Source organism: Bombyx mori, chromosome 17 (genome assembly GCF_030269925.1).
Source record: "Bombyx mori chromosome 17, ASM3026992v2".
Lineage (NCBI taxonomy): Eukaryota > Metazoa > Arthropoda > Insecta > Lepidoptera > Bombycidae > Bombyx > Bombyx mori.
Window position 1 is genome coordinate 1,078,185 of NC_085123.1, and position 25,502 is coordinate 1,103,686.

At 38.5% G+C, this 25,502-nt stretch overlaps 1 protein-coding gene across 1 annotated transcript in view; it reads right to left on the minus strand.

Moving 5' to 3' along the window:
• Positions 1-6,737: 6,737 nt before the first annotated feature.
• LOC101745358 (chaoptin) overlaps positions 6,738-25,502 on the minus strand; it is a 34,480-nt gene continuing 15,715 nt past the window's right edge. Inside the window, exons 2-6 of the mRNA XM_038017007.2 lie at positions 14,900-15,072; positions 14,376-14,511; positions 12,826-12,936; positions 9,771-12,754; positions 6,738-9,482 (exon numbers count right to left, since the gene is read on the minus strand). Coding sequence (XP_037872935.1) covers positions 9,196-9,482; positions 9,771-12,754; positions 12,826-12,936; positions 14,376-14,511; positions 14,900-15,062 — 3,681 coding nt within the window. The 5' untranslated portion in view covers positions 15,063-15,072 and the 3' untranslated portion in view covers positions 6,738-9,195. The remainder of the gene's footprint in view (positions 9,483-9,770; positions 12,755-12,825; positions 12,937-14,375; positions 14,512-14,899; positions 15,073-25,502) is intronic.

The following is a 25,502-nucleotide window of genomic DNA, read 5'->3' on the forward strand; positions in this document are numbered from 1 at the left end:
AGCCCATCGACATCTACAAAGTAAATGCGCTACCCACCTTGCGATATAAGTTCTAAAGTCTCAGTATAGTTACAACGACTGCCCCACCCTTCAAACCGAAACACATTACTGCTTCACAGTAGAAATAGGCGGGGTGGTGGTACCTACCCGTGTGGACTCACAAGAGTCCCTACCACTATTAATAGTACATAATGTAAGGTTCCTATGAGCAGGTACCATGAATCTTCTTATCTCTTATTTATAAAAAGACTTCGACTTTGAACTCCCCTCAAAACGCGAGACGACTATCAGCTAGTAAATAACACACATCAACTTCTCATAAAAGGAGTCGCACATTTTTTAACGGTAGACAGCGGCTGGGCTCTGCTCCTGGGATTGCTGAAGTCCATGGGCGACGGTAACCACTCACCATCGGTCGGGCCGTATGCTCGTCTGCCTACAAGGGCAATAAAAATAAATAAAAATAATACATATTTCAAAACAATCGTTAAACGTCCAATGTAATGTAACCTTTTATTTATGCCCAAGTTTTACGAATTCGCTAAAATAAAAAGCGCCCAGGGACAATAGTCTCTCTCTCGTAAAATAGAAATTGAATTGTAATTCGTTTAGGAACCCCCTTTAGCATCCCTTCATCCCGTGGGACGCACTGTTTTGTTTTTATAATGTAAATGTTATAATAAAATGATAAACTTTCTGGCTTTTTTCCGCCGGATTTTCCTTCTAAATTATTTTCCTGGACTAAAACAATCGCCTGTTTCATCTGGGGACCGAAGACTGTATACCGCGGGTGTGGTTATCTGGTCCAATTTCATCTTTCTGTTAATGTTCGTGTATGATGTAAAACTTGTTCTCTTTTTAGAAAGGTGAACACACAGCACGTGTTAAGCTAGTGTTAATTTGTTATCGGAGCCAAAATCATTAAAAAAATATAAAAAAATTAGCGTCTTACCTACCAGATCGCAGTCACTAGTTACTTGCCAAGGTCTCTCAAATCCTTAGGGACCGCCTGAACTTTCACTTTCGAACGAGTTCTATATCAGGCGTCGTTTAAAATCTTAAATCATAATACTCCCGTAAATTATTACTTCTAAGATGGCTACTTATTGTAATAACGCATTTAATAGTTAATTTCTATCCCATGTCTGCGGGATTACGATAGTTGTTGTTATCCTAGGGTACCTCGATGGTATAGCCCTCAAATGTTATCTTTTTTAAATTGCTTAGATGTGTGGACGAGCTCATGGCCCACTTGATGTTAAACGTTTACCGGAGTCCATAGATATCTAAAATGCCGCCACTCACCTCAAAACGTGATTTCTAAGGTCTCACTTTTAACAACGGCTGCCCCGCCCTTCAAACCGAAACGCATTACTGCTTCACGTCAGAAATAGGTAGGGTGGTGTTATTTACCCGTGCGGACTCGTAAAGCGTCGTACCACCAGTAATTACGCAAATTAAAATTTTGCTGGTTTGATTTCTATTACACGTTATGCTAATCCTTCAACGTGGAAGACAATCGTGAACATATGTGAAGTACGTATTTCATTAGAAAAATTGGTACCTGCCTGCGGGATTCGAACACCGGTGCATCGCTACATACGAATGCACCGGACGTCTTATCCTTTAGGTCACGACTCCTTGACCTCACTCCAGGTGATGCCGGCAGTCCTCATCTCGCTCTCCACGGAGTGCCGTCAAGTATGTACAAGCATACCGAAAATTTCATAAAAAAAAACAACTTATAAACAATTTTACAATCACGCCTACGAACCGCGAAACCCTATCAAATTTAATCTTATTTGTTCGAGAGATACAAGAACTGGCGGCGACCGCGCTAACGACCGCTTAGAAAATTAATTGCTTCAGCGTTTAAGACAATAATAAAAACATGTTACCAGTAACAGGGAGAAACTTTGATTGAGTGTTGAGCTTTACGGTAGGTACTGTGAAAGTTTTGTCAAAAATAAAGCGTGTTGCTCGAAGCCCCGCCGCCTCTGACAAATTGCTTGTGTTACGCTGACACCCTAACCCGGTTTTTGTTTGAAGTGTTCCTATACGAGTATACTAGAACATCATAGAAGCAGAGAGTGCGAAATAAAGCTATTTTAAAGAGGGTAAGTAAAATAAATAATGACTTAAAAAACTAAAAAAATACGCTTTTAGGCCCAAACAAAATAAAAATAAGCATTCAACTTCAGCAACTTCAAAAAAGGCTTGTATATAATTCTTCAGGATGCTTGTACGATATTCTTTTGTCTTCTGCATCTCACTGCAAATATAATTTCTATTGACCCTAACTTGTCATGTCAATGTATTAATTGATATTGTTTTATAAATACATACGTTAAGTTATTTTATTATTGTTACGCGCTGGAGTTCAGGATAAATAAAATTCTACCAGAGTACAACCTAAAACTGTAATTAACACTATAAGCACTGAAAACACTTTACAAGCACTTTAAAACTCTCAATTCGCTTCCTCCGCTTCGCTTCAGGCGATCCGTCTACTGTTTCGCTTCGAGTAGTTCCGATTACTAACTGACTGCGTGCCATCTCTGCAACGCTCTTATAGTCGAGACAAAATCCCTAGAATCGTCGAGAATATTCCACAAAAGCCGAGTACTGCGTTTCCGCTCTCTGGCAATAGATGGCGTTCTACTTCTCGAGCGTTCTAGATGCTACTAGATCATTCGATATTCGTTCGACTAATGGGCGATAGATGGTGTTACTCTTACCGGCGTAACATTATTAACTGGATATATGATCGTTGTATATGTATTTGCATATGTGCATGTACATGTTTGTAAAAATAATAAATAGGTTTATTTCATACCTGAAACATCTCAACCTGAAGTCGGTAAAACATCGCACTCGTGTCTGCGCCATGTTTTTCACTTTACCAACTTAGAATCCACCATTGGCCTCACCAACTAAATTCTTTTATCGAGGTTTATACCTCTGCTAAAGACTTTCTATAGATTCTAGGCAAATATCTAAACTGACTTCTAACGTTTGTTTGTGTGAGTTTTTATTTAGAAATATTTTATGTGTTAAGGCACTACGATTTTGTATTACTATTATAATATGTATTAATGCAAATTGTATAATATACCAGAGACTGTTAGCTTTTCGGAGAAAGTTCTCAATTCATGATAAATCATCTACACTGGAATTCTTTGGCAAGAATTATATTGTAAAAGAATTCTTTTGGTCATTCGATCGATTTATTTTCTCAAAAACATTTCTACTCAATTCATCTTGTTTTTTCATTTTTATACACACTAACATACCTAAACGAGACAATATTATGCCTTAACAGATTTAGGGCCTGGCCTCCGGCGTGCTGCAAGCAATGTATTACAATTAAAATGAATTACGGAGGCACGGTCAGCGGAGAAACAAAAGCATATCGGCCAGCAGCCTCTGCCCTCTATTACGGGTCCATAAGCTTTAAGCTTCATATAATAGTATGCATTTGTGCTTATTTTTTATTTATTTATTTATTGCTTAGATGGGTGGACGAGCTCACAGCCCGCCTGGTGTTAAGAGGTTACTGCATGTCTATCATCCACAACGCAAGTGCCGCCACCCACCCTTAGATGTGAGTTCTAAAGTCTCAGTATAGTTACAAAGACTGCGCCAACCTTCAAACCGAAAAGCATTACTGCTTTACGGGAGAAATAGGCGGGGTTGTGGTACCTACCCGTGGCACTCACAAGAGGTCCTACCACCAGTAATTACCCAAATTATAATTTTGCGGCTTTGATTTTTATTACACGATATTATTCCTTCACCTTGGAAGTCAATCGTGAACATTTGTTAAGTACGTATTTCATATGAAAAATTAGTGACCGCCAGCGAGTTTCAAACACCGCTGCATCGTATTGTTTCAATACAGTCGTAATATTTTCAATTTATGTTAAGCTATACACTTTTCTTACACTTTGTATACAAAATAAAAAATACAACGTTTACAGGTCTATCTAAAACCAACAGAACTAACAGAAAGTCTTCAGACTTAATCTCCAATAGTGTGCCTTGAATAGTGTTTCGGTTGACAAATCTAGAGGACACGGTCAGAATTAGTTCTCCACTCAGCTCTTATCCTAGTTTACGCTACCTCAAATATTTTTCTTAAGGTCCTCTGAATGAGAGCTTGGATACCGACGCAAGGCTCTTGAAGACGACTTGAAGACGGGCTCTTGATAAACACTTATGTTTAAAACCTAAGAAAAAACACCTTTTTATTGCTTAGATGTGGATGAACTCGCGATCCACCTGGTGCTAAGTAGTTGTCGGAGGCCATCGATGTCAACAACGTAAATGCGACCTCTTACCAGGACTTATGAGTTCAAAGTTTCAGTTTTACTGTACAACGGCTGCCCCGCCCTTCAAACCGAAAGGCATTTCTGCTCGACGGTAGAATCCGGAAGGGTGGAGATACCTACCCATGCGGGCTCACAAGACACCCTACCACCAGTAATTATGCAAATTTTCAATAATATCGCCCCATTAAATTTCATGCCGCCCTAGCGCGCCCCAGCAATGGTCAAGATGCTGGTACTTACTTGTGCAACACTTACAACACGCCCTTCACATCATTATCATCATCAGCCCACAGTCATCAACTACTGGACATAGGCCTCTCCCAGTCCACGCCACTGAGCCGAGTCTTGAGCTCTCCTCATCCATCTCTTACGGCCACCGTTCCAAGGTCATCGCCCTAACTAGCCAGGTAGTCTCACGTGACGTTTTCTGTTACGCGGTCTCCACTCCAGAACCTGTCTACTCCAGCGATCCCTCCACAAGTAAATAGCAATTGGTCATCGCAATATGCAGATAAAATACTTAAAGAACCCTGATGTCCACTTTCCAATGAATCCCTTAGTAGCCACTATGGGAGACGATGGGGTGGTGCGTTATAAGCCACCACACGGCCTTTCCATAAATATCGCATTAAAATCTATTTCCCGACAATTCTATAGGAGTCTCAATTAATTATAAGTTAAACAATAGACCACAAAAAGGCGAGAACGTTAATCTGTACACACCGATTGTATTTGCAGAGTTTTGTATTAAAACAATGCCGCTACATACTCGTCCCCAACGCGCATAGTATATCTTATAGCAGTACTACAACTAAAAAGTATAGAGCTGTAAGACGAGCACCGATTTGCTGTGTGATATGCCATGATATGATATGTGCTATATCAATATTATAAATTAGAATATTACTCAAGAAAAATCAATCAATAGGTTTCCTCAGCTGAGTCAACAGAAGACATATTTTTGAGTAGTAGTGAGTAGTAGTTTTGAGTATAAGTAAAAATTTAAAATATTATATTTAATCCAACAAAAAATTGAACACGTTCTTCATACGGTGACTAGGGTATTTAATAACATGGTTATATAGAATACTTGGATAAAAATAAAAATAAAATAAGCCTTTATTGCTGCTTTACTTCATAATTATTATCTTAATAAATTACTTATTAATAACTTAAATTTACTTTTTATTTATTGCTTAGATGGGTGGACGAGCTCACAGCCCACCTGGTGTTAAGTGTTTACTGGAGCCCATAGACATCTACAACGTATATGCGCCACCCACCTTGAGATATAAATTCTAAGGTCTCAAGTATAGTTACAACGGCTGCTCCACCCTTCAAACCGCAACGCATTACTGCTCCACGGCGTTTCCGATCCGGTGGTAGATTCTACGAAGCACGGCTCTTGCTAGGGTTCGTGTTAACAACGTCGTCAGATCTGAGCCCCGTGAGCTCATCTACTAATTAAGGTTCCACTGAAATAGCCTCTCAAGGCTATCAGCTTAGGTAGGGAAAAAAAAGCTTCACGGCAGAAATAGGCAGGGCGGTGTAACTGTTGGCGCCGTTGCGATGAGATGTTGGGTGCAAGGCTTATTCAAATAAAAGTGAACTGTATTTATAGCTGGTTTATTAAATCGGATCAAAGCTAGTACAATTTTACGGGACCGACAATGATTGTGTGTTTTTCGTTGATGCACGTCGTTTTATTTTGCAAGTCCACGCCTCTCCCCCGCTTCCGCCGCCGTGAGGAAAATAGGGTTGCTATGTTTCGATCAAGTACCTACCCGCGCGGACTCACAAGAGGTCCTACCACCAGTAACATACTACTACCAGTAAAGTTGTATATTATCTTTGTAAATATCGAGTGGTCAACATGTGATTCCAACAATAATTATATCAAATATCTTATTTGTTTCGAATAGATAATTTACCTTCTGTTTTGTCCCTACACTGTGTTGACCAGCACCAAACGCGACCGCAAGCCGCGTAACGACCGTCCAGTATTGTATTTACACAGAACAAAATTTTCGCCATTACGATGTACTGCTGTAACAGTCCGCTGCGCTCACACTTTATTGAATTCCATGCAGATGTACGGCAAAAACGTAAAACATTTTATAGTTTATATAATTGAATACTCAAAAAAGAACTCTATAGCATCGAAGTAGCGACTAATTTTGGAGGTATAAGCAACCGTAGTATCTACCCAGACGGACCGTAATACCAGCTCTCAAAACATGGATTAGAAAGATTTTGTATCTTAAAGATAGAGCGTTCGAAAAGTTTTTTTGTTATGGAAAAAATGCTCAAGTAATCATCAATCGTATTAAAAGTATCAATTTTTAGTGCACCTACTAATAATGTCTCCGCCACTAAAGATTAAGTATAATACAATGAAACAACAAGTATATAAAAATACTTTTATTTCCCTCGAAATAAATAATGGTTAGAAATCAAAATGTGCGCTTACATTAAAATAATATTTCAGTTAAATAACATTTATAATTAAGATAACAAACCTATGTAATATGTACATTTTTATCTTAATTAAAAAATATTTTCACAGACAATAATAAATCCTAACAGAAATACGATAAATTCGGGGGATTTGTGATGACTGAAACACTGAAAGAATAAGAAATTGAATTTAAAAAACACGATTCGGATCCCTCAAAGATATGTATTTTTAAGATAAACAACTAAAACAATAAATCCGTAAACAATCTTATAAAACAAATTAAACAATTAAATCAACAAATAATAACAGTGCTCGAAATATTATTTTAAATATCGATTTTTAATAAAATCTTACACATGAAATATATCGCTACGTTTATGTATTTACAAATATTACAATTTTTTTGAGAAACTAGGCTCAGAATTTGACTAGATTAAAACTGATAAAATTTGGCTGGTCGCAATGAATATTTCATTTGATTATACATATTTTTATTTGACTGGCGACCTCCTGTTATGCTAAGTGGGCTATGGGGAAGAAAAATAGACGCTTAGTTATACAGTACGGAGATTACAGGAAGATAGGTTCGTGGTCAGCACCCACTTACAGCTGTAGGGCTAGCGGATCTCATTGGCAACTAACGTCAGAGCTATTCGACGAGAATTATAAAGTCGAATGCTGAATTTCATTGACCTGAAGCTTCATTTTATATTACCAAATACATACAAGCCATATTACCAAACGGTAACCGAGGTAGTTCATATATAGGAAGTAAAAGTTACGTAAAAAAAGGTAGGAAGAGCTACTTAGAGCTATTTTATTACTGGTAGTAGGACCTCTTGTGAGTCCGCGCGGATGAGTACACCACCCTGCCTATTTGTGCCGTGAAGCAGTAATGCGTTTCGGTTTGAAGGGTAGGGCAGCCGTTGTAACTATACTTGGACCTTAGAACTTACATCTCAAGATGGGTGGCGCATTTACGTTGTGGATGTATATGGGCTCCAGTAACCATTTAACATCAGGTGGGCTGTAAGCTCGTCCACCCATCTAAGCAATAAAAAACTCTTTATGTGAAGTCTTCTTTCTGGTCGAATCATTAATTCCGAAGTATGAAAGATGTTATTGGACTAAAATTTACATCTCATTCCTGGAGGCATGGCTGTAACTAGTTAATATTCAGGCAGTGACCAACTTTCCGTCTAGGCTGGTCGTAATAGGCTTCTCGCATGCAAATAACTAGCAACGACCCCTGGATGATTGTAAATCAAAAGATTAAGCATTGAAGTCTTAAAGAGTTTTACGTTCGTAACTCATTAAAAATGTGTACATAAAAATTCAGAAGGCAGACTTTGTGGTCGCAAAATAAAAATAAATAATCGATTTACAAATCAAACTATTTTCTTTTTATTTCATTAATGTATCGCTTTAGCGTCTGTGCTTGATGACAACTTGCTTAAATAATTTGACGTTTATATTGTTTATTTTCTGCAACTATAACCTACTTATTTCAATAATGAATTGTATGTAAATACATTTTGTCTGACATTTGTTTTGACGTGATACCAGTGCATTAGACGCTGATTCTCACAAAAAGGTTAAAAAGTCAGTTTTAGGTACGTGATTGACGATGCCAGATGCCGGTGGAGAGACGTCTGGGCACCCATTTTATAGTATTTTGATACTTCTCGAGAACTGATACCGGGGCAATAAAAAAATTAAAAAACTTCTCGACATTTGAGCTTATCCCAACACATACAGGCCATCATGGATCGATCGATGATATCTCACATCCTGTTTTTCTAATCGCTGTTTCAGAAACAAACTCATCAGGAAATGAATCAAAACTCTTTGTATGTACTGTAAATACCTCATTAGTCTTAAATATTATTTTACTGTGGAATTTCACGTTCATTGCTATTGTTTTACATTTTTCAATGCTTAGAATGCTTTACAATATTCTAAGTCAAGGACAACGTCAAATGAAGAAAGTAAATGAGGTTGTATCGAGAAAGTAAAGTCAGAGTGTCTAACAATAGAATTATTGAATTGACATTTCATAAAAAACAATCACAATTTAAATGATTACATACGTAAATTTTGATATGTCGTATCGATCACTTTAAGTAGTAAATTAATTATTTAAGTTCACAACACCAGTTAGTTGAACACTATGTTATTAGATTCCCGCAATGCGTAAAAGTGGTTAAAGATACTTGACGGCTTAATCTAGTTTACTTTATGTATTTTACGGGAGCTACAAATATTTTAGTCTTCATTATAGTGGCGACAATTTTTTGAAATAAATACGATCTTTGTTGTATCTTCTAAAAATTTTAATGGGTAAATAGAGAAATGCGTGATTAAGCCGTAAAGGATTTTTAACCACCATACAGTAGATTGTTTTCACTAACTCAGAGCATATAATAACACGATCCATTGAAATGATCTCATTGTGTGAGGACGATGTGTTAATGCTCTACTTGAGAGTGCACTGGCGTGACACTCCGCCTCATCTGCCTCCAGAGACAGGAGTGGAACTAGTGTCCCGGATATCATGCACGCGCTACGTCGTGCTGCATCACGACCGTCTCTTGACCAGCCTCCGACCTCAGCTGTCCAACGGCGCAACCAAGCCCCCACCCACGATACAGAGCAACCACAACGGAGTGGATTCTCTGATAGTATGAGGCCTCCTGGTAAAGAAGAATAGACATTATAGATACTTGATGGATGACTATAAAAAAAGGATATTTCATAAGCTTTACTTAGCGGCTTACACTCAACTACTAATCAATACAATTGAGACATCTATCTTGTTTTTTGCAGTAGCAGCATCCGCGATATGACTATAATGGTTTCTGGTAGCCACTTTTCACCAAGTAGACCGGAAGTTTTTCTATTTTTCTATTACACAAAAAAAAACTTTTCAAACACTGCACATTACTGCTTAGCTTGTAAGAAACAGTTTTCTATTAACTTACCTGGGAGGAGTTTTGTTGCGAGACGGTTCCAACCAGTCAAGTTTGGGTAGAGTGTCGCCGGACCAAAGGTAACTAACTGGTTAGCACTGAAGTCCAGTGCCAGGTGTGGGACACGGGCCACGGGTTTCACAATACCTGGTGGGAGTGCAGTGATGCTAGTTCGTCGCAATCGTAGAGTCAAGGCACGCTGCTGGCCCAAAGATACAAACGCATGCACAGAGACACGACGCAACGCCACTCCATGCACCTCAAGTGACCGCAATTTCGGTGCTCTTAGCCCATGTAGTTGGGTATCGAGAACACTTTCTCTGACCAAAACAGAGAGAGATTCCAGTGTGGGTACTGATAGAGAAATATCGGCAAGGGATGCTTCTGCTCGACCCGATCCAATGGGCGATTCTAAATCCAAAATCCGAAGAGAAACTAATGGCCTGAACGCTCGGGGCTCCACCACCTCTAACTGCCTTAGCTGTGGCATCCGTAAATGTAGTAAGCGGTCGAGACCTTCGAATGATCCACGAGTCACTCGGACTATAGGGTTCTGTGATACGTCAAGGTTACACAATTTCGGTAACGCCGCCCACATGGCTGGTTGCAATGACGTAAATTTATTTCTTGCCAAGTTCAGCGCGCGTAGATTCATCAATCGCCTCACTTCAGGCTCCCGAAAAGATGACATGAAGTTACCACTCAGATCCAGTTCAGTTAGATTAGCAAGTGGCAAATGCGGTATACTCTTAAGGCCAGCGTCGGCGAGGATCAACTTGCGCAGTCGAGGAAGGTTGTGAAACAGTTCCTTGAAATTCGTCTTAACGGGATTATGTGATAAGTCTAACTGTCGCAGTCTGGTTAATCCAGCGAATGTGTTATCCGAAAGTACTGTAAGAGCATTACGAGCGAGTGTCAGCTCGTGAAGAAAAGCGATAGCGTGGAACATCGCCGCGTCGAGATATTCTAGGTGATTTTGAGCTAGTTCCAGTCTTCTTAAAGTGAAACCGACTTGAGCCAAAGCACTACTGGGAAATATTGCAATATGATTGTCATTAAGGTCTAAATGTTCGAGAATGGTGTTTTTAAATACATCTCGTGGCAAAGATCGCAGGACATTTCGCGCCAAGCGCAGATGCCTTAAGCGTCGCATATTATGAAATTGCTCTACAGCTAATTGGCTGATTTTATTACGTGAGAGATCCAGGATTTGAAGCGACGACATCTCAGCGAAGGCTTTCTTTTTAATAGCACTTATACTGTTATCGTGTAGCATCAATACTTCTAGAGATGGCAGGAAGCCAAACGCAATGTTATCGAGGTGCATTAATCTGTTGTGCGAAACAATTAACTGTCGCAAGGCTGGTCCGATTGAGTCAAAAAAATGTCGTGAGACGCTCTCTAAAAAATTAAAGGATAGATCGAGTGTATTTATTGAAACGGCCAGCCCGCCGGTCAACACGGATATTCTATTTCGGCTAACGTTTACCGAAAAGTTTGTTTCATCGTTGGAAACATTTTCGAAACAGTCCGTAGAGAATACGAGTAAATTATTCTCGTGCATGTCTAACGCCTCTAATTTGGGCAAGCGTCGGAACGCACGTTCCGCTATGAACTCCACAACGTTCCCGGACAAGCTCAAATAAACCAAATTGTGTAAATTCGAGAAACCGTTCTCGCTAATATTGTACACGCGATTATACGATAAATCTAAACTTTGCAACTCCACTAAATCGGAGAGGAATTCCGAATTTATCTTGCTTATGTAATTATATGATAGTCTCAGTTCTTTAAGTCTGTTCGATCGATCAGACGTTAGAGTGACTTCACTAGGAAACTCTGTTATCTTATTGAACTCTAAATTGAGATATTGTAGTGAGGGAAAGTTCTGGAGGTCCCCGGACGAGACGTAATGAACGTTATTGTTATCTAAACTCAGCCAAGTCAGATTATCGAAATACGAAGACACTGGAAATTCTCCACTGAATAAAGTCGAAGATAGTTCTAAGACTTGCAACATCGTTAGATTTGCAAAAGCATTTGGATCTACGTAATAAAGGTCATTGAAGCTGAGTACAAGTTCTCTTAAGGGTAAAGTTAAAGGGAAGGACCCCGCCACGAGCTGTGTGATCCTATTCCCTTTGAGATTTAGAGTTACGAGTGCTTCCGACCACACACCGAAGGATTCGGGGGACAAGACCGATATTTGATTATATCCGAGATCTAAATACGCCAGACTCGCAGGACTTAAAGTACTTAAGCCCACTGGAAAAGTCAACAGGAAATTCCCGGACAATGACAAAGAATACAAATTTGGAGGAAGATCATTGATCTCTTCTAGGTGATTGTAAGCTAGCGACAAATGCTTAAGTCTCACCATCTCCTTAACACTACCTGATAGAATAGCTATTTCATTGTAATCCAGTTCCAATCTTTCCAAATCTCTTTTCAATGCATGGATCATCGCATCTGACACATAGCTTAATTTATTGTAAGAAATTGATAATTTCTCTAACCGACCGCTGTCCATAACGAAAGGAGGAATGGCCGTAAAATCATTAAAGTCTAATATTAATTGCTTCAGCTGTAATCTGTGCTGGAAGCTGAGAACAAAACGATCATCCAGCTCATTGTGACTCAAATCTAATGACTCTATTTTGGTGCGTTCACCCCTGCACGTGTGGTTTAAGGAAGGTCTTAGTATGTTATTTCTGAGGTGAAGGTGTAGTAGACGTGGTAACCCAGCCAACGTTAGACATGGGAAGTATGTCAATATGTTATCAGACAGACGAAGCAATGCCAATGACTGTGGCAGCGAATTCGGGTTGACGGCATGTAATCGATTCCCGTCAAGATCGAGCTGGGCCAGCTGATGTAGTGACGATAATGAACCTTCGTTCAGGATATACAGATGATTGTTGCTTAATGATAGGCTGCTCAAAGAATCGGATAAGAAACCCCAGTCAAAATCCGAATTTAATTCGCTAATGTAATTGCTGTAACAAACAACAATGATTAGAAAATGTAACAAAACGAGATTTATATTTTTAAAAAAAAAGAGCCTTACTTTTGCAAATTGAGCCAATTCAACACTTTTAATTCTCGAAGAGCTTCGATAGGGATTTCTGTGAATTCATTGTTGGCTAAGTCCAAGGACGCCAATGTTGACGTCATTGACCTGTGACAAAGAATAATAGGATTGATTAAACGTGTTGTTGGGTATACAGGCTGGTACAGCATTAGACTGGTGGTAGGACGTCTTGTAAGTCCGCACGGGTAAGTACCACCGCCCTGCCTCTTTCTGCCGTGAAGCAGTAATGCATTTATATTTGAATGGTGGGGCAGCCGTTATAACTATCCTGAGACCTTAAAGCTTATATCTCAAGGTGGGTGGCGCATTTACGTTGTAGATGTCTATGGGCTCCAGTAACTACTTACCACCAGGTGGGATGTGAGCTTACCACCAGGTGGGAACAAAGCATCGATGCGTTTCTATTTTAAAGGTTTATAAACAGTTGAGACCTCATGATGCAATGTTCGGGGCTGGTTTCAAGCTGTATTATATAACAGAAACATCCACTAATGCTACTACAGAACAATTTTGTAAATGTTTTTATTTAAACATATCACTACCACAAATATTACAGCTACAAATTCACTGTTGATATTTTGAGGATTGTAAAAACGAATCCAAGTCATGCGAGGTAAACAAATGAAATACTTTCTGTAATGTACGACCGTGCTTACTGTTACCAAATACCTAATGCAGTCGATCACTAAGCACGATTTCAGAGCTTAAACAAACAACAGCTCCAGTAATTTCCGGGCTTTTTAGTGAACAATAAATCGTAAGCCTGGAAAACATTTCTCATACGACTTCAGAAAGATACCTCTCGATTTATCTCAAACACTACCTACACTATACAATAATATTTAACGAGTCATTAATAAATAGTATAATCAATCAATCAATCAATCAATCAATGAAGTCATCACGAAGTCATTCTTAATTTCAGAATGCAATAGAAAATGATTGAAATTTTTTTTTTTGTCAAAGACAACGAAGATATAGATATAGTAGAAGTATATTTGAAAAAAAATAAGAAAATTATTACGAAAATTAAAAGTGTCATGCTCGTTTTTAAACAACATAATTAGTGAGTGAGTAGCTTTAGTGAGATCTTGATATTTCAGCGCTGTTGCAAGTCCCATAGAATGTATAGTTGAGCATATTATTAGAGCTAATCATCGAGTTACATTCGTAACACTCAAAAACAGATTAGACAGAAGATTTTTTTTTATTGCTTAGATGGGTGGACGAGCTCACAGCCCACCTGGTGTTAAGTGGTTGCTGAAGCCCATATACATCTACGATGTAAATAAACAGTTCGAAGTTTATGTATTCGAAAGATTCTACCAATATTCAATCACGTGATTATATCGTTAACTCCGCTTAGTTCTCGAGAACAGAACAGTAGAAAATAAAAAAATATGGAAACAATCTGTTAAATAATATAATTTATAAGATATGTCTTTTCCATTACAGCCCAATGTCACTCTAATCAAGACTATGACCAAAAGCCCAATCTTTGTGCCCAGTTTTATGTCCATACGTACGAAAAAGCTCCGGGTTCTATGTGGTATAGATGTGAAGCTACCAGCACCAGGGTCCGCAGCCGTCTCCCATCCAGTGCACCCTCACCCAGGGTACCCAAGCGAGCTTGCGACACTGACACGTGCCATACTTCTGGATCTAGAACACAAACATAATTTAACTATGCTATCTTTTGGTCTAGAGGCAAACTTTTTTTTTATTGTTACAATATTGAAGTAGTAATTTTTCCTTCTTTTTTTGTCTTAGTAGGCAGACGAGCATACGGCCCACCTGATGGTGAGTGGTTACCGTCGCCCATGGACTTCAGCAATGCCAGGGGCAGAGCCAAGCCGCTGCCTACCGCGCCTTCAAACGGAAATGCATTACTGCTTCACGATTGAAATAGGCAGGGCGGTGGTACCTACCCGCGCGGACTCACAAGAGATCCTACCACCAGTAAACTCACAAGAGATCCTACCACCAGTAACGTAAGTATTAGTAAAGTAGTAAAGTAAGTATGGGAAGAATAAGCCGCATCACAGACTACCTGTTTCTGGGAAACGATGGAACGGAACGTAGTTGCAGGCGAAGTGGTCCGCGCGACAATAGCAGAGCGAGTTCCTTGGACAGGGACGGGCTGGAGCCCTCACTCCGGGCAACAGCATCACAGCGAGCGCCGCGTGGATCCAGCACGCTGACCATTGCTGCATCGCACCTCGCCTAAGTCGAAACAAATGAAGACTATATAACTATTGCTACGTGCTGGGTTTCGGGATAAATAAAATGTTCCACCAAAGTGCAAGCTAACACTATATTCAACACTTATAACATTTCACAAACACTTTAAAATTCTCAGTTCACTTCTTCCGCTTCGCTTCAGGTGATCCGTTCGCTGTTTCGCTTCGAGTAGTTCCGGTTATTGACTCACTGTGTGCCATCTCTACGACGCTTTTATAGCCGATATCTCATCCCTAGAATTATCCAGAATATTCCAGACATCTCTAGTATTTTGTTCCGCTATCTGACAATAGATGGCGTTGTACTTCTCGAGCGTTCTAGGTGCTACTAGATCCTTCGATATTCGTTCGAATATTCGGCGATAGATGGCACTACTCTTACCGGCGTAACACTATCAACGAAATACAAGCCTTTTCCGCTGCTACAAAAATTAGAATAGAAAAACTGATTCTAAAATATATCAAACAACATGAATAATTTATGTAATTATAGCTCGACGTTTAAGCCACCAAGTCGATTATTTATTATAATATTTCAGCTTTTCAAAGAGAGAGTTTTGAATAGTAATTCGTTATTATGTACTATAGATTCCTTTATTATATCTATATATTAATACGTGAAGCAAAAACTTTGTACCTCATTTTACGAAAATTATACGGACAGAGGAGTATGAAATTTCCCATAGAGAATATAGAGAAGGAGTGCTAAACGATAATTTTTTTTCCAAAATTATACATAAAAAATATGTACTTTAAATCAATTAAAAAAACATTACACACACTACCATGTATTTGACACATACACATATAAATATACTGTTTGTTCATTGTCAATTTTCAGACTTTTGTAGTAGTGAAGTATAATTATTGTTTTAAGTCTATGAGATAATGAGAATATGCAACAGTTACATACAAATTGAGAATAAATTAATATTGTTTGACTTTAATATTATTTTATCTATAGTGTAGTTTTGGCAAAATCTGTGATTACCTATATTATAGTATTGTAATCGTGTTTGACAATAGAACCTTAAAAATGTTTAACATTATAATTTTATTTAACTATAGTCGAATTTCGACTACGGCGAGGCCACTATTGCTTATTAATTCCATAAAGAAGTAGTCAGTATAGTATAGTAGCCAGAACACTGGGCTTAGTGGTCTGGATTGGGAGGGGCCTATGTCCACCAGTGGACGACTGTAGGCTGATGATTATGATGATGATGATGAAGTAGTCACAGACTTCTCAACGAAAGAAACGACTGCCGTCATGTCTATCGATTAAACATCAATTACATACCTCATAATGCTCCTATCACATAGAATCAGTTGGAGTGTGAAAACCCATCTGCCTAATGCAGCTTAAAAATTAATATTCCAACTGCAAATTACGGTAACATAGCCAAATGGCGGCACCTCATTATGTGGGCTATAAGACCATCTTCCTACGAAGGCAATAAAAAAAATATTCAAGCTTAACATTATAACAACTTTAAAATAGATTTATTGGCTATGGTTTCCTCGTTACAAAATAAACATTTCCAAAAACACACCGCATTCCCTATAACAATTATAAATATAAACGATAAATTTAAAAAACAATACAATCTAAGTTTTATTTGAATGTGACAGAGTTCAAAGGGCTACGTTGCGAAACTGTTCGCTTGTTGAGGATATTTTACACGTATTTCCAACTTCGTATCGAGCGCTATGGCTCCGAAAAATGTGCCATACAAAAATATAGAACATACAGTATGATAACATTAAAATGTTTTTGAAGTAAGCCGTACCGAATACAAGCTACGACGAAAATGTATTAAGCCCGATGAAACCCTGTCCCGCCGTCTCAATAACTCCGACTGGGTTCCCACCCGGTCCGGGGTAGGGCGCCGGCTGTGAGCGGCAGGAGTTTTTAGTGAGGTTCGACTCCCACATACCCCACCTGCCGTGCGGGTGGGGATCCGGCGATTTTCTCCTGTGGAAAAAAAAAAAAAAAAAAAAAAAGCCCGATGAAGGAACATCAAATTTAAACAATGCGAAAAATATTTTTTTACGTGTGAACGTACATATTTTATTCGCATTATAACTATGATTATATTCGTTAATGTTGATGATTTCCGTCAATTTAAGTTAGCGATTTTTGTAAATGAATTTATTAATTGATGCCTTGAGAGAGAACAATTAATATTAAAGTTAATTAACCAACACTGTGCCTCATGTTTCTTCTGATTTTCATCTCTAACAATATTTTTTTACTTATTACTGAGTTGGGTGGACGAGCTCACGGCCACTCCTATGCTAAGTGGTTAGCAGAGACCATGGACATCAACAAAGTAAATGCCGTCACTCACTTTAAGACATGATTTTTGAGTCTCAGTTTTTACAGTTCCGTCCTTCAAATCTGGTGTAAAGCCTTAAATGCGTTTGGCACTACTGTTTCTTGGCAGAAATAGGCAGGGCAGTACCTACCCGTACGGCCTCACAACCACGAATAATACACAAGAAGTCCTACCACCAGTCTTCTTCTTCTTTTTCTCCACCTTATCCTATTAGGTGGGGTCGGCACAGCTAATTTTTCTCTTCCATTCTCTTCTATCAGCCGTCATCTCAACACTCACTCCTCTCTTTCTCATATCGTCATTCACACACTCCATCCATATATTCTTCGGTCGACCTCTTCCCCCTCTACCTTGCACTACCATTTCTATACATCTCCATGCATCTTCTCTCTACGCATCACATGTCCATACCACGCTAACCGTCCGCTCCTTAATTTGTTGCTTACCGGGGCCACTTTCACACTTCCTCTGATATACTCATTCTTTATCTTGTCCATTCTTGTCACTCCACACATCCATCTCAACATTCGCATCTCTGCCGCATGCACTCCTCTTTCATACTTTACTCCTACCACCGGTCTATGTTACAAAATTAAAATGGAAACTTTATTCCTCAATTAAGTCGACAACGATTTATATCAGCCGCTGTCGTTTCTACTCTGTCAATATTTCGCAATAAAACTTAACATACTGTCTGTACCATACAAGCGTATTGGCTCGGAACCCGCGCCACGCTCGCTTGCTACACGACAAAACTTTTAAAACTTGACATCTTTATGAATTTCTGTGTGTTCGCGCAAACAACACATTGCATTCTCGAAGCCAGTGCTTCAACACGCTTCGATGAATCCAACAATTGAATCTCAGTTTTGGTCCAGTTGTTTTTAAAGTTTACTAAATTTATACGATACGAAATTTTAGGTAATGCGATTTTTTTTTATTGCTTATATGGGTGGACGAGCTCACAGCCCACCTTGTATTAAGTGGTTACTGAAGCCCATAGACATCTACAACGTAAATGCGCCACCCATCTTGAGATATAAGTTCTAAGGTCTCAGTATAGTTACAACGGCTACCCCGTCCTTCAAACCGAAACGCATTACTGCTTGACGGCAGAAATAGGCGGGATGGTGGTACCTATCCATGCGGACTAACGAGAAGTCCTACCACCAGTAAATCCTTATCATTTTGGTAAAGAAGAGACGACGCCAACTCAGATGCTGGCCTGTTAATATTATGATACTAAGGATCTATGAAGTGAGGTACACGCTTGCTGCAGGCTAGTATTTTAATCAGTTTTCGCGATACGCAAATTTAATTAAAGTTCAAGTTTGTCAACACGTTCTGGGCAGTGCTAACGTGCTAACCATGACAAATAGTGTCAATAAATTTATAAGATTGGACAAAACCCAGATACTGGCTTAAGAAAACAAATAAATAAATAAATATTTACTAACAATCACGCCACGTTAACTGGTCCCGTGATAAGTTCGTAAAGAACTTGGGTTACAGGTACCAGATAACGGAAATAAATGTAAGATTTTTATTATACACATACATATATTTAATATACATCCATAACCCTGGAAAAGACATTTATATTTATCATACAAATATCTTCCCTTGGCGGGATTCGAACCCGCGACCCCCTTGTGTAGTGACCATGTCACTTACCACTACACCAGACGGCCGTTAAATGAATTCGAAGTAAGGAGTTAAACGCGCGAACATTGAAATAAATAAATCTAACTGCAATAGCGAAGTCGGTTGGCGCTCATCTCACACCTGGGATCTTCTTATCCTGTAGTAGAAAATTCAAGTGAAACAAACCGCTCGACCTCAAAATACTATTAGCTTGTTCTCTGTAAAATACAACAGAAAGGTCTAGAAATATTTCTCGTAGAAAAATAAACGGTAGTAAAATAGACGACGCAATGTTAAATTGTTGACCGCTCAGTCCTTCGTGACCAAAAAAACTGTAAAGCTTACAATACTTCGGAAATAATTACATGACAATATCTGCGATAGTATAAACCGTTATAGTACATTGTGCACCCGCGTGTAAAATGGCAAACACGCTGGAGGAAATGTCCAACTTTTCTCCCGCGGTGCACATACAATTTTTTCTCCTACCAGGCCGAAAGTTCGTGGAGTACCGAGCCGGGGTCCAAGGGCGAAGCCCCGGTGGGGTCCAGGGGCGAAGCCCTGGCCGGGGTAGTACTCATAAAAAAAAAAATTTAACTGTTTTTTAATTTAGCAGAAATAGTCAGGGTGGTAGTACCCACCCACGCGGACTCACAAGAGGTCCTACCACCAGTAATTTCTATTTTAAGCTTGGTTAAAACTCACACCTTTGTTCTCGTTAAGGTCTACTACCGTAAATAGACTCTTAGCGTTATAAATATAATACACATTGCAAAATTTTATGCAGCTCTTAAGAACAAATATTAGATATTTAAACTTTCATACCCGAGAGATATTATTCGGACAAACCAACAAACGAATCCACGGGTTCGGCTAGTTTCACTTTCCACAGAGTAAACCAATTACGGCAAAGTTGCCGATTCTCAGGGTTGTCCTATTCGAGTTTTTTTTTATTGCCCTTGTAGGCAGACGAGCATACGGCCCACCTGATGGTGAGTGGTTACCGTCGCCCATGGACTTCAGCAATGCCAGGGGCAGAGCCAAGCCGCTGCCTACTGTTTAATACTCTCCACAAGCCTCGTTTGAAGAAGGACATGTCATAGCGCTCGGGAAACACCGTGGAGGGGAGCTCATTCCATAGCCGGATGGTACGTGGCAAAAAAAATCTCTGGAAACGCACTGTGGATGACCGCAGTGGCTCCAGGTAGTATGGATGAACTCTACTCCGGTGGCGGGCGGCGCGATTGTAAAAACGAGATGCTGGTATCATCTCGAACAATTCCTCAGAGCACTTTGTTTGGACACCTTTAGTATTTTTAGTTAGTTTTTTTAGTATTTTTTATTTTTTTAGTATTTTAGTTAGTTATTTATCGTTCTAATTGTTGGAGTTGATAGATATAGAAACTCTTTAACAAAAACAAAGTAAACATAGACATAGACAGTGACAATATGTGTCTTGACTAATGAAAAAATATCTGTTGAATCGTGAAGTAAAATAAAAATTAACAAAACTGTCATTTCGATAATAAAAAAATGTTAATATTTTATGTGGAAGAATAAGCAAACTCTGTTATTTATCACAAACTATATTTTATTCATAAAAACTTTCCTACGACACAATCTTCATAAGAAGAGAGTGAATCCTCCACCAGTAACCAGTAACCAGTCAACATTACTAGTGCGGCGACACGCAGCTAGTGCTGTACTTCAACAAAAAAAACTAAAATATCCGCGTAATTAATTCTAATTTATAAAAGTGTGTTAGTATATTATTTCGTAACTGCCTGTGCTCTGCGACTTAAAGATAAGTCTCTGGTAATATCTTTAAATTTTATCACTAATTAGTCGTCACGTAAATTTGATTTGAATACAACCATACATTTCAAAACATGAAGCTGAAGTTCCAGTTACATTGTAAAATGACTACTCTACCACCCTTCAAACTGGAATTCAGGACTGCTTCTTACTCGACAGAAAAATACAGGATAGTGGTACCTAGCTGCGGGGGCTTAAAACAACACCGAATCACCTATTTCTACCATAAAGCATTTTAGGTTTCCGGTGGGGTAACCCTTTATAAATTAAATTAATTTTATCAAAATGATTCACGTCCCTGACCGAAGTCAGCCCTATAGTCCCATGCCGCGTCCGGCCCAACCCGCCCTAACAATTAAGATATTACCAAAAACTAATTCAATTAATGTGCCGGCCCTACTAAACTCGTGCCTCCAGAGGTGATGTGTGTTTACCAAATATACTTTCGATTTCAATTTTCTAAAGAGTTGCGTACCATTAATAACTATGCACAATTATTTGATTGGTGAGTTGAAAATGTATGAAGATTTGTTTTTTTTTCTGGCATGTTAACTGATCGTCGAATCCCATTAAACATCAAAACATGAATAACGGCAGCCATCTTGAGATACGAACTAAAGTTTCAAGAGTAATGTATGTCTAACTCAATCTACGAACCCTTCGTTCGTAACCAAGTTTAGTACCTACTCACAATTATTTTAGAATATACAACAAAATTAGAATACTTTTTTTTATTGCTTTAATGGGAGCTCACAGCCCACCTGGTGTTAAGTGGTTACTGGAGCCCATAGACATCTACAACATAAAGGCCGCCACCCATCTTGAGATATGAGTTCTAAGGTCGCAGTATACTTACAACGGCTGCTCCACCCTTCAAATCGAAACGCATTACTGCTTCACGGCAGAAAATAGGCGAGATGGTGGTACCTACCCATGCGGACTCACAAGAGGTCCTACCACCAGTAATTACGCGAGTTACAATTTCGCGGGTTTGATTTTTATTAAACGTGGCTGTATTTCCTTCACCGTGGAAATTAATCGTCAACATTTGTTGAGTACGTATTTCATTAGAAAAATTGGTACCCGCCTTCGGGATTCGAACACCGGTGCATCGCTCGACACGAATGCACCGGCCGTCTTATCCTTTAGGCCACGACGACGTACTCTATTATGCTTGTCTATTGTAAATATCCAACACAGTCGAGTCTCAGCCCGGCGAGCGTAGTCAGAACACGTCCTACCGCCACTTACATTTAAATATTAGAAAATAAAACATACCCTTGTAAAATATATCTTGAAAAGTAATTTGTGAACTTCTGTATCTTTTATCTATGTCGGTTGGCCGACGCGCCGCGTTCAAAGACACTTTTCTTACGTCTCAGTCTTACGTTATAGTTCAAAGAGTAGGATAGCCGCTATCCCGACTTAGACTCGCGTTTGAAGGACTTCATCCATATGTGGACTTCACTCAATACTTCGCATTAGACAAGCGGTGAGTTTACCTGACCATTACAAATACAAATGAAATCAAATAAAAAAAAATATTCAACATAAATGAAAGTACACACTTGTTGAACGTCAAAAACAACTACCGCCAATTCACAAAAACTAGCCTCCGTCTTGAGAAGAACTGGTAAGAAACTCAGCGGGCCTGTCTTTTTTTTTAATATTAGATTTTTTTAAATATTCATTTTTACAAGATGTGTTAATTATAAGGTAACAATTATTGCAATATTGATATGCCCGGAGCGAGCAACTCATTACCACTTTGTGCAATCTTCTAGATAACCATTGACTTTATATTAAGCTTATTGCACATATGTTCTTTAATAGTTTTCTTAAACCTATGTATATGTAGGTTCTGAATATCTTGTGGGATTTTGTCGTACAGGCACACAGACAAACACCCGAATGAGTTTCGTATCTTATGTAACCTACTCATCGGCACAAGCTTGTGTTTGTTCCTAGTATTTCTATTACATAATACTTACATAAGTACATCTACATTTATGTACATTTTCGCGTAGTCCTCGTAGTTCGTCATACCGATAGCGCAGTAAATTACAAAGCGACCACACGTCACTTCCAGGATTTGTACATACAAATCCACGGACGTGTCAGCAATAAAGGAAATATTTGAATGCCCTCTCATTAACCTTTCTATTGTTCCTCCCCTCTCTAGCAGGCCTAACCTTTTGTACCTTGCAACCCACAAACGCGACCTTTAGCACATAAATTAAGTGGTGGATTAAAATAACTGTTGGCCCGGAGCTTTCGATGTTAAGTGAAACGTTATCACAGGTCTAGTCTAGGTGACGTTGTGTTATGCGTTTGCTTGACTAAAATAAATTTAACGATCATATAAACAAAAGGAGTGGACTGTATTTTAAGTTGTGAAGTTACTTATTATTTAGTGCGAACAGATATTGGTACGATTAGTTATTTAGTAGATTCGTGGTACGAGTAGGTATGAGGTCATGGGGCCTCAAAAACTCTCTTAATAATATAAATAGTTGACAAGACATAAGTTGATTTAAATCACATTATGCTATCAATTAATTTTATGCTACAGTCCTAAGTAATAACTTTTGTATCAAACAATTTAACTTTGGTCTTCTTTGATAAATTTTGGATGTTTATCAAACTATAGCTTAGTTAACTAGTTGTCAATAAATGTGAAATTGCAAATGGGTAGTGTTGTACGCAATATAACCACCTCTTGGTCTATATCTAAATAACTATGAGACTGTACACAGAGCGCACAATACTAATAGAGGTATAAGGAATACCTAGACAACCTTTGGTTTTGGATTTTTCCTACCTATCATAGTAGCCTCGGGGGGTTATTCTGGATTCACCGAATTAGTAGGTGACATCACGGGGCTCAAGCCGGAGTGTTGCTGACACTGGCCCTAGCAAGAGCAGTGCTTCGCAGAATCTACCACTGGATCGGAAACGCGACCCACTGAGAAGATCCGGCGAGAAACTCAGTGGGCTGTGTCTGAGAGTTGGTTTACTCGTCGAGCCCTTCGTCGCAAGCGACTGGTTCGACGAGAACGATGACCGGTGCTTGAAGTATCTAAAAGTGATCGGTGCTTGAAGTACCTAAAAGCACCGTTAATGGATCGGAAGGATCCGAAATGACGTGCTAGACAACCTTGATAGTATTATAATATACGAATTTTAATCTTTTATTATACAAAATTACAGTGTCACTGTAATACACTCGTAGTTTTTAATGTGATAACTTTAGAAAATTCAATTATTTGACTGATTTTCTTAAAAAAAGATGGTGTTGAAAACTTATTAGTCATAAGGATAGTTATATTTCAATACAAGCAGTCTAAGCGTCTTATCCTGTAGAACGCGATAAAGAAGCAAAGCTAGGATTGATGTGCCCAATGTTAGATAAATGTATTTTCCAGGCGCCTTCTTGAAAGACGCTCGTCTTTCTATAGATTTTGTAATCGCAATAGATAAATTAAAACATTTTCTTGAAATCAACATCAAAGTGTTTTTGTTGAAACAAGATTTAATAGATACATCAAATCCAAATAGAATACAGTTTCAACATTGAGAAGAGATCGGCAAGTTTGTACTTTATCACCGTAGGTAATTACAATATATAGTAGATAAGTACACAAAAATCTACCATATTTATCAAATACTTAGTTCGTAATGCCTTAATTGATAAATAAAAGACCCAAACTTTTGTATAAAATAAACTTAAAACAAACAAAAGGAATCCATCCGACGGGGGACACATCAAAGGAAAAACAAAATTGTTATTTTTAGTTAATTCCGAGAATTTTCATATTTGTATACCTTTTAAACTTTCTCTGGACTTCCACAAATAATTCAAGACCAAAATTAGCCAAATCGGTCGAGCCGTTCTCGAGTTTTAGCGAGACTAACGAACAGCAATTCATTTTATATATAGAGATCATAAGAACAAATACGATTAGAGAACACCCGTGTGGGCTCTGTTTAACATCGATTCCGAAGTACAGTTTTAACATTGAGAAGAGATCGGCAAGAAACCCGAAGTCTGTATTGTACTTACGATATCTAATATATAAAATTCTCGTGTCACAGTTTTCGTTGCCATACTCCTCCGAAACGGCTTGACCGATTTTGATGAAATTTTTTGTGCTTATCCAGTATCTATGAGAATCGGCCAACATCTATTTTTCATCCCCCTAAATGTTAGGGGTAGTCCACCCCTAAATTTTATTTTTTATTTTTTAGACAAAATTTTTAATTTCAATTTTTTTATGATACAACATACAAAAATACATACAACCCTAAATTTTCACCCCTCTACGATCAACCCTTATTTTTTATTTGCTAATTAAAAACTTTAAATTTTTTTGAGAGAATTTTGTTTTTATTTTGTCATGACGTAGAATAAAAAAATTCATATTACTCTGAAATTTTCTCTCTTATACGATCAACCCCTATTTTTCCATCACGATTAATATTTTTTTTATTCTATGCACAGATCCGCAATAAGGTTGCAAGATGGCAATCAAATATTATAATTGTAGTACGATAAATTCTTATTCAGAGTTTATAATTTCAAGTTCCTTTAATTATGATTTTTTTTAAATTGAAT